At 35.9% G+C, this 10,329-nt stretch overlaps 1 protein-coding gene across 1 annotated transcript in view; it reads right to left on the reverse strand.

Annotated features, from left to right (window-relative positions):
• Positions 1–10,329, reverse strand: part of LOC135692862 (cadherin EGF LAG seven-pass G-type receptor 2) — a 45,448-nt gene that overhangs the window by 5,590 nt on the left and 29,529 nt on the right. The window contains exons 13-30 of the mRNA XM_089113099.1: positions 10,148–10,216; positions 9,669–9,810; positions 8,959–9,105; positions 8,651–8,732; positions 8,211–8,319; positions 7,708–7,757; positions 7,234–7,354; positions 6,660–6,766; positions 6,255–6,357; positions 5,763–5,916; positions 5,229–5,295; positions 4,649–4,715; positions 4,198–4,286; positions 3,524–3,650; positions 3,043–3,084; positions 2,101–2,178; positions 1,505–1,634; positions 988–1,098 (exon numbers count right to left, since the gene is read on the reverse strand). Of these exons, the coding sequence (XP_088969225.1) occupies positions 988–1,098; positions 1,505–1,634; positions 2,101–2,178; positions 3,043–3,084; positions 3,524–3,650; positions 4,198–4,286; positions 4,649–4,715; positions 5,229–5,295; positions 5,763–5,916; positions 6,255–6,357; positions 6,660–6,766; positions 7,234–7,354; positions 7,708–7,757; positions 8,211–8,319; positions 8,651–8,732; positions 8,959–9,105; positions 9,669–9,810; positions 10,148–10,216 (1,795 nt within the window). The remainder of the gene's footprint in view (positions 1–987; positions 1,099–1,504; positions 1,635–2,100; positions 2,179–3,042; positions 3,085–3,523; positions 3,651–4,197; positions 4,287–4,648; positions 4,716–5,228; positions 5,296–5,762; positions 5,917–6,254; positions 6,358–6,659; positions 6,767–7,233; positions 7,355–7,707; positions 7,758–8,210; positions 8,320–8,650; positions 8,733–8,958; positions 9,106–9,668; positions 9,811–10,147; positions 10,217–10,329) is intronic.

The following is a 10,329-nucleotide window of genomic DNA, read 5'->3' on the forward strand; positions in this document are numbered from 1 at the left end:
AAACTAGGAAACTTTAGAAAAACACAGAAAAAAATAGACAGTTGACTTTAGCGCTAAAACCTACAATCTTTGCGAAAAATAGTTCGACCACCACAATAATCACGTTTAAAAGTTGGCAACAATCGAAACTGAACTATAACTTTCAAGTCATCAACGCTGTTGCTACATTCTGGCCTCTCCTCCTACAATGCTGACTCATTCGTTAGAAGTGTTGGTGCGTCCAATATTATTTAGATTATCGCTGAAAATTGTGCAATATTGATAATAATAAACTTTGTCAGGGGAGGAATGGAAAAAGGTTTTATAAATCTGCTCAGACATCGTTTAGGGGTTGCAAAAATTTTGGCGAGGTTTGTAGCTTCGCTAAATACATGTATATGAATGGACTTGGTCGTTACAAGAAAAAATAGCACAAGAAGTCAATTTAATATGCAAGCAAAATGTGTTTCTTAAGACATTGTTAGAAGTGTGCAAGAAAGATATTGTCAGAAATTTCAGTGCAAACTTCTGTCACGACAATATGGGAATCAAGCCTGATCTTTCCAATCGTACATATACTGGAAGGCCGAAAAGAAAGAAGCAAAGAGAATCACAAATGGAAAAGATCACATAAAGAATAACAATCAAAATGGCACAAAGCATTCTTTATATAAAATGTATCAGAACAATATAAGGGAAGCATCTAATACTGCACGCGTTTGCTGCACGATTATTTCAATTCTCACCAAAATATAGATGTGGAACAGTGGCGGACACTTGGGGGGACAAGGGAGGGGCGACCGCCCCCCCCCCAATACTATAGAGGACAATGGTCTTTTGTTCTAAAACGATGGGAAATGTGACGTCGTTTTATTAAAACAATATGCTTCCCCCCCCTCCAATATTTGATCAAGTGTCCGCCCCTGATGTGGAATCTAGTTATACTGGAAGTAAATTTCCAGTTAAAACATTCTAAAGGCATTGAAAAAGTTCATCAATATTGCTTACTTGGCATATCGTCATCACTCGTTTCTGAGTCGGACGCATATGTTTCCGGATCTTTTGTCGTGTCCTCGTCTGACGTATCTGACGAATCAGGTTGGGTGGAACTTGCAAGGTCTAAAATTGGAAAAACAGAATTGTAATTATTAGAATAGAAAACGCCACTACAAAAGTGCTTACATCACTGCTGATATTGGTAAAGGATTGAGCAATAATTTCAAGCATAACAGATGTGATATTTGAGAGACACATGAAAATTTCAAAAGGGATGAAGACCCAACTCAGTCCAAAGCCGAACCTTACACCCATTATATAACCGTATATCGCTATCACAACGATGGCAAATCAATGTTCTGGTAATATTTGACTTTTTGTAAACTAACTTGTTGCAACAAACTGCATTTAATCAAAACCTTTATCAAGAAGACAAGAACGAGATAATTTTCCCAGAGTAGCATCAAAGAAGATACTGAAAGCAAGAATTTCCAATTCAACTTCCTGCTGTGCAGTTACTCTCACTTACCTCGCCTCCCTTTTCCGAATATGCGACCACCGTCCGTGCTGCTGTCTGTAGTTGACGTGCTCAAATTAAACGTCGCCGTGAGATGAGCCAATTGTGAGCGATAGGAGCTGTCCACTACGAGGGTTCGCTTCTGCAAAAGAGGCAAAATGACAACATCAGGATACATGGCAAAATTTAATAACTATATAACATAGGAAGTAGATCTAGCCAACTCTACACAGCTTTGGCTGTTCTTCATAAACGTTATTCTTTGTAAAACCTAGCACTAAAAAGCAAAATTATAATAAATATATCAAAAATATAGACTGTGAAACTGGTAAAAATATGAAAGTGGAAATTATTTAGGAAACGCTGTAAGATATTTGCAATTCACGATCTTGATTATTCACAAGCATAACTTGTCTGGAACATGCCTTCTCATTCAGTTACTGCTGTATTTACGACACAGTAGCCAAAAATCAATGCTTACTGGCCTGATAACGTTTGTCATACAATGAGGCTTTGAAGCGTAAAAGAGGAATTGCTGGCAGTAACTGAATCAGTTGTCTTTGCTGTAATTGCAATTATAAACAAAATAAAAAACAGTAAATACATACCACACGAGGTCTTTTCTTTCCATAACTCTTATCACCAGTCTTCCATCTGATATAAGCGTTCTTGTACTCGTCTCGAACCTGCAATTGAACAAGGGATGCATTGATTCAATGAACATACAGCTCACTCCAAAACAGCAACAACACTGGCCATAGCAACAGCAACAACACCGGTCATAGCAACAGCAACAACAAATGAACAAATGCAAAAAATAATGTTTGCTTATAAGCTGGTCTGCCGTAATCATACCCGGGCAAGCTATTTAATACCAAATAAAGATCTAGATTAAGTTAAAACTGCATTTAATTGTATCATGTGCCAACCCGGAATTAAATCGGATTTGTCTATTAAGACACCTTTTTCCTCACGGTAGTTGCAAAAGATTTTAAAAGAAATGAACCGACATAAAACTGGCTAACATACACATTGGTAGAATTCCCTTTTGGTACCAGACATTACATACAAATATGTCCTCAGATACAGCTCAATGGCATTTCTTTTTTAATAATCAATTTTATAAAACTGGGACAAATTTCTGTTGAATTTCTTTAACTTCTCAAGACTTTCAAACAATCCTTTATCATAAATATTTACCCCATAACATTAAAATTAAAAAGAAACATTTTTAAATATCGGCCATCCAGTTCAACTTGTCCTTTTGCTACTGAAAGCGTATTATGCTCACAGAAGGAAGAATCTTTCAGAAAGAAGGGACATCTTAATCAAAGAGTTGAAAAATTCATCTTAGCAAGATCTATGCAGAATTAAAATAACCATCCCCTTCTCCTGCCCTTATTGCAAAGGACCACTAAAATCATCGAGAAAAAATAGTGTTTATCCACAAATTAGACCTCACTTATCATAACAATGTGCATAAACGAGGTACAAGCATGATATAAGAACGCAATGCTAAATACTTCAAGTTACAAGTACAGGTTGCTCACCTCTCGATTAAACAGAACGTAGAATAGCACGATGTAGATTCCCTGGAAGCCAAAAGAACGTATTGCGATAAATCGTAAATAAGTAGACGCAAATAAGCATTAAACTAGTTAGCAATCCTTAAAACTAAAGATTGAGCTTTACTATTAGCTAAGGCACATAGTTATTTTCGTTATTTGGCTAAACTCTAAAGATACATTTCAAATGGATGTTTAGCTACTGCCCTGACCCAGTACTATCATTAATTTCAACCTTAAAGCAAGAAAAAGGACAACGTGAATTCTCAGCATGCCTTTACTTTATCATATACCTATTGTCAACTACCAAGAAATGTAAACAAAGATGTCAGTAAATTCCTGCAGAGAAAAACCCGTGCTTTTCCTCTTAAACCAAGAAATTATATTATGAGCCTTTTCCGTTATGTTCATTCCCCTTAGAATTGAGTTGGCCGCAGAATTAGTCATGCAACCCCATGTAACGCACCTGAAATATTACAAAACCAGAAAACATAAGACTGAACATTTGCATGTTTGCGTTGACAGACATCAGGCCGATGACGAAAGTGGCACAGAGAATTGGCAGAAGAATCAGCGATGTGTATAGTCCGAATCTGTAAGAAAAAATACAACCACGGGTGAGAAACAGAAAGTTAAGTTACGAAGTTTTCTGAAGGACCCGACAATGATACAACTAGCTACCTTTACACAGCTTCATAAATACCATAGGTGTTAGTTATTTGGAGGTTTTGGGGCTTCGGGGCTCGAGCGGCTTCGAAATATATCAGAAAGTCCAAGCCACCCCTGATTTTCAATGATTTTTTATGCAGGGTATATTTGTGGGGCACGTAAAAATCAGTATTTTTTTCTCAATTTAAGAAATGGCGAATCAAAATGCTTCCACTCGGAATCTTGAACCAGCAAAGAAAATCAAAATACAGCATCTTTGGTAGTTACAATGACCATATTAGCCTGGCTGAACAAATTAAGAATGTAACAGGAAACAACTTCTTTATCCAAAAGTAAAACATTTTAATTTATGACTGGTAGAATGGGGTGAAGCTGGACAATGTTCTCAACAGTGTCGAAGGATTAAGGTTTTTATGGCCAGAGAGAAACAAAAAGTTTGATGGTTTTCCAAAACATCTCCTCTTTTGTTACCTTGGGCGATTCTTATGCTTAAGATCTCTGGCGGAGCTTTTCTTGTTGAATGATGCTGCCACTGCCAATACGAATATCAGCAGATTTGCCTGAGAATGCAATAAACAGTAAATGAAACGTATTTGCGAGGCAGAAAGGTAGATGCAATTTCGCTAATGCAAGCCAAGGAACGCTTTGCTTGAAAATTAGGATAAAAGAGTTAGTTTTGATATCATGTATGCTAATGGACTCAGTAAGTTGCCTGCGATGAATACACAAATAATCTGATACACAGTCTTGTATGCGGATATATAAAATAATATTGTCGTAAATTAGACGATTCTCTCCTCAAGTGACGATTTCCGTAATACGAAAACAGGTGCAAAGCAATTTGGACGAAGGATTATTCTCCAAAACGACGTTCTGATTAACTTTGAAATAGTAAATATAATGGGAATGACGTCACACATACCGCTACCATAGCCATGATAGGAGCAGTGAATGTCCAAAGCAGTTGCCCACTGGTTGAAATCCAGCAGCTGAAAATGAAATCGGAAGTGTAACTTAAAATCAGAATTAAAAACAATTTTCACCATATATGGATTTATATACATGGATTTATAAGCAGAAAAATTCTTGCGTTGAACGATTTCTCGTTTAATTGAAATTCATCATGGAAGACGTCAAAATCCTAGCCGTTGAATAACACTTGGTTTTCTGGGCCTATCGAATCGAAGTTTGGAATACAACATAAACCTTTGTAGATCTCCATCCCAACTTCGGCAAATAGGCTCAACTAGTATAATTTTCTAACTTTAAAGTTTATAGAAGCACAAGAACGCCAGGCATCCCAGGTACTAGACTGAATGAGGTTGAAAAGTGCACATCCCCCGTGTTTTTGGTACGTTAACAAAACCACGACACAGCTCCTTTAACAATACAACAAACGTACCTAAATAACTTGATCAAAAATCATAAATAAGCAAATTTTGCAAGTAACAGAACAAAGACTGCTATCAATGCCAGCCACTGTAAAAATGTTTGACACTTACAATTGCGGATTCCCATATCCTTTGGGAGTTAACCCAGCAGTCACACCCACAACAATGACGGGGGCACCTGTGCAAAAATGGAAATTTAAAATAGAGAGAACTGGGCAATTAAAAAATAAAGAAAACCATTACACATATCCGATCATCCTAATTTTTTCAACTTTTTATTTGCCCTAGGAATATTGTTTTTCTTTAGCCCAGAATAAGAATTATTAGCCTAAAACTCTCACGAAACAATAATTTCAGTCCTTTGGGCAGATAACGATTTTGTAATCACATTTAGCCTAATTAGGAAGGAGGGGCTAAAATCAAAATTTTTATCTCTTGGCCACCAAAATATTATATATCGCAAGGTGCTGAAGTGACATATAAAAATTAAAGCTATAAAATATGTTTATGAATTGAAGTAGAACACAGAGAAAGATTATCAGCCCAAGAAGCAATATCCAATCTTAAGTGGTAGCGGTATTTGCAACGCAGCGATCATAGATGGAAAATATAAAGATAGTTACTTAAAAATTATAGGAAACTCACCCCAACCAATAAAATAATATGGGGTAATGTCTTCGTAGTTAATGTTCCTTTTCTCGCTCAACAATCGATAAAGGTGAAACGCCTCAACTAACATCCACGAAAAGACGCACGAGAAGAAATAATGCAAAAGGATGGCGATGATTCGGCAAACAGCCTGTTGGTAGATGAGAAATATGTTGTTTAAAATCACTGAATTCACTGTTGCTAAGACATGAACTCTGACATCAAATTTGGCTCTTAATATGCCGATGAACATTCTTCGCAAAATCGCAAATTCACAAACTGCAACATTAGGTCAAAGTGCACAAAAGGCACTTACGAACGCTTAAACTTTGGTTGTATAAGAACTGACTCAACAACCTGTAGTTTTTGTACGGATGACATCATTTCGATAACTGACTCCATATCATTAAGGCCTTACATCCCATATCACGAGAAGACTGCATGAAAAAGCTAAGCAAACAACTTTCTTCACCCAAATACTATACTTACAGTGTTGTCAGTGCGGTTGATTCCAACGATGAAGACAAGCTCAGCCAAGAACAATGCAGCACAAAGGTTCTTGTGTATTGAGTTGGCATTTGATCGGAGTTGACTAAAAAGGGGAATGAATAAATTATCGAAAATATTTCACCATTTGCTACAAACATCAAAAGGCTCATCAATTTTTTAACTGACTGTCCTGATTTTCCCTTTCAAGCCTCTATTGGTAAAAAACCGACTAAAGATTTGTTGTCTTGCGCAAAAAATCAACTCTGTTTTCTTATTATCTCTGCAAACAATATTTCGACTTCAGAACGTTGATAAAATGACCCCATTTCAATAGCTCAGCCCGTACAAAGTCACATATTCTTAACACCACACCGTTGCATTCAGAACTCCTCTATATTGGCTTACCTCAGGCAGACGTAGGTGAGGAACGTAAACAAAATCATTGCCATAGATACGGATAGCGTCACGTATGTGAGAGGTTGGACTTTGAACGCACTCTTTCTCGGTGGCAGCTGATAAACAAAGAAAAACAAGTTAAAAACGCTTCAATTACAGAATACTAATGAAACAAAAACAAACATTGATGACACCAACTTATGGGATGTCCACCATTTGAAATTTTGTAATCAATGGCTTTCGTTAGTTTAAATACGCAATTTATACCAGTGGAAATTAAACTTTATAATCAGCTAGTGTAGAACATTCTTAAAAACCTCGACAATGATGAAAAGCTACAACTGAAATCATTTCAACAAATGGAAAATGGTTTAGGCAACCACAATTTATCTAAAAATTTATCAAAGTACCCTATAAAATATTCGAGGTGAACCATTATTGCAAAAAAAACAAGTTTGAAAGAGTGTTCAATCAGTTTTTTATAAACGAATTTTACAAGCAGCATAATCACAAGCAAAACAAGGTAAGAAGTACATGAAGGATACAAGTGTGAAGACTATAAACATAAAGCTAAGATTTTTACCATGTCAACAAACTTCACAGCTGCAAATGTCGTCATATGATTGCATTGGCAAACTATGGTGCTTCCATTAGTTGGAGTCAAGAAGCAGCCATCGGTGGACCAGCCCCCAGAGCGAGAACTCCTAAAATCGGATTGCATTTCACTTGTCATTTCACTGTACGTCAAGACAAAGCTCAAGGATAAAAAGCATCATGAATATCAAGAGATAGTGTTCAGAGCTCTTCTGTACAACACACCACAGTTCTGAATAGCTCTGCCATATACCGTATAAATCTATCGATGTTTAATAATTACTTTCATGAAATTGAAGACATAAAATTCGCCAAGTAATAGTTTGATTAAAACAAACAATCCTGCAACTTGAAAGGTCTTGAGATATCCAGAAGAAATTTTTCGTCTTTCGTCAAACAACGTTTTCCTAATACAAAATTGCACATCAAGCAATTAGATCAAACATGACGTAAAAAGGCTTACGTTGCAGTGAAATTCCAGTAGACGCAACTGAGTCCAGTAGATTGATTGTTCTAAAACACAGCAGATTTTAATAAAAATTTAGCTAAAAGCATTTCTGGTTAGAATTAAAAGGCTTTAATTTAAGATAGAAATTTAGCAAATAAGTTATGATAATCTTCATCAGAACAGTGATGTTATTTGAAATTTGGTCAATTCGAATAACAAATTTTTTAGCATGAAATGTACGGTTCTGCTAAGATTGTAAGCTTTAAAAAGATCACAATGTCATCTAAAATTCAAAAATCCAAGTGCAAGATTACTCAAAGAAGTTAAGAAACTGGCGCGTGAAAGACACTGAGATTTAGAAATAGGTTAACGAGGAAACAAAGAAAACTGGTGCTAACTTTCAAGTTAATGATCCTTAACATACAAACATACAAAACAAACATACAAACATGCTAAAATAAACATACAAAAAAATGAGAAAGAATTTACGAGAAGTTCGCAGAATCAATTTGGCCTACCTTCTTATTTTGGAAAATGATGGTCATATTGTCAGAGAGTGTTTGATTGGCCACCCCAGGGATCGTCACTGTGACAACATCGGTGTAAATTTCTACGTTGTATCTGCGCCTGAAGAAAAAATGGGAGGATGAGAACAAGAAAAGGGGGCTGAGAACAACAAGAGCCTAATAGAGAATAGGGTTTTATGATTGTGCAAAACGACTGTTGGACTAGTACAAGAAAACCAAGCTGTGTTTACTGTAATACATATATATAATAAAACACTGACAACAATTGTTTACTTTCTTCTAACATGAAAACAGAATTATGGAAAGGCAGATTATTGGCACAGACATACTGCAAAATCTTAAGATGGAACAAACTTCTAGATTGGTTTCCCTATAAATCAAAAGTAAAAATGCCTGATTTGCTTCGAGAGCACAAAACAGAGTTTCCATACCCATCTTCTTCAAAAACTGATGGCATCAAATCACCAAGAGTCTTGTACGCCAGCAAACCGAGGCTTGCCTCTCGATCAGCCACTGCAAAAAAGATGGCACATTTGCAGAAATCTGTATTCTGTTACACAAAATTTGAAATCTGTATCAAAGACATCTCTGCGATGGGGAATTTTCAAAAAGATTTAAGTGTTTTTGTGTAGTATACTTCAGAACTCATGTTAGCAAAAGCTGCATAAGATGTATAATATATAATATATCAACCAAAAGAATTTTTTCCAAGTATTGAAAGTCACTAAATTAAACTTACAATCAGTATCATTGAAAATTGTCGGAGGAACCAAGACTGTAGGTTTTGTATCCTTCCAAGGGGCGTATTCGCCTGTCCATTGTTCACGAAGCATTGGGAAATTGTACGCAGAGGAGTGCTTTGTGTAAAATTGCTGTATCTCCATAACTAAAAAACAAATAATTCTTGATAAATAAAATTTGTTGACAATCTTGGTAAAACTGTCTATTTAAAGAAAATAACTGGTGTTCGCGCTTCTATTTACAAAGATATGGAAACCAGTTTATATTGTATTTTTCTGCATGGCTGAAATTTTTTTTTCTGGAACCTATTAAAAATGCCTGAAAATTTAATCATGATCTGCATTTTCAACTTTATCAAAATGACAATATCTCTTTCTGCAACAATGCATTTATCTAAAATTTTGACGAATTTGCTTAGACGAACTCGGAAACTCTTTTGGGAACTTAGGTGCCAAGTTCCAATAATTAGTGCAACCCTGTTCCTCTGCTTTACGCCAGAAAGTAAAAATCAACAATGGAATGGCATGGCATCAGGGCTGCTCAAAACGAACTATAATGACAACGAAAAATGTGAGAAGATAACAGCCAAGATACTGTGATTGACCGAGAGACAAACAGATATAAAAATGTAAACAAAATGCTTTGGAATACACGCAGATTAAGATACTAAATAAAATGTGATTCGTGTGAGATGCTTTAGTAACTTACATATGTTATTTGAGGCCAAGCTGAAAGGCGGTAGGGCTGTGACTGAGCGCCGCTGTCTGCGACGGACATAGGCGAAGTTTTTGGACAATATCAGCAGCAAATTTTCCATTTTCTTCATCAAACCGACAACTCCGTCTTCATCCTGCAAACAAATTTGCATTTGGGAAAAATGTTTGATAAACAAAAAGAAAAATTTACTGAATAATGACCGAATTTTAGTAGAAAAGGCTTTCCTTCATTTGTAAATTATTCAAAAAGCTATGACCCCATTTTTGCAAATGATATTTTTGCGATCTTGAGCCATGCCTGGGAAAATTAGAAATCAACGTCTAAACCCAATTGAAGAATCGAAGAGAAGCCATAGCGCTGGTGTCACTTTCTAAAGGTATTATTTATCACTTACTAAAGGCTTAATCTTCTACCCTTTAACTCTATTTATATAGATATAAAATAATGCAATAAAACCAAATTCTAATTACCTTCTGGATAAGCGACCAAATGTTCTTAGAATCTGGCTCGGTCAGTCTGCTGGTGGACGTCATAATATTCTAAAGCAAACAAGATAATCAATTGTAAACTGTGACATTGAACAAGATGCCAAACTCAAGCAGGAACATCCTTAAAGAGGATATGACACGAAAATAATATTAGGTTTATTTCA

The sequence above is a fragment of the Rhopilema esculentum genome, chromosome 3 (genome assembly GCF_057945365.1).
Source record: "Rhopilema esculentum isolate cy_ngs chromosome 3, ASM5794536v1, whole genome shotgun sequence".
Taxonomy (NCBI): Eukaryota; Metazoa; Cnidaria; class Scyphozoa; order Rhizostomeae; family Rhizostomatidae; genus Rhopilema; species Rhopilema esculentum.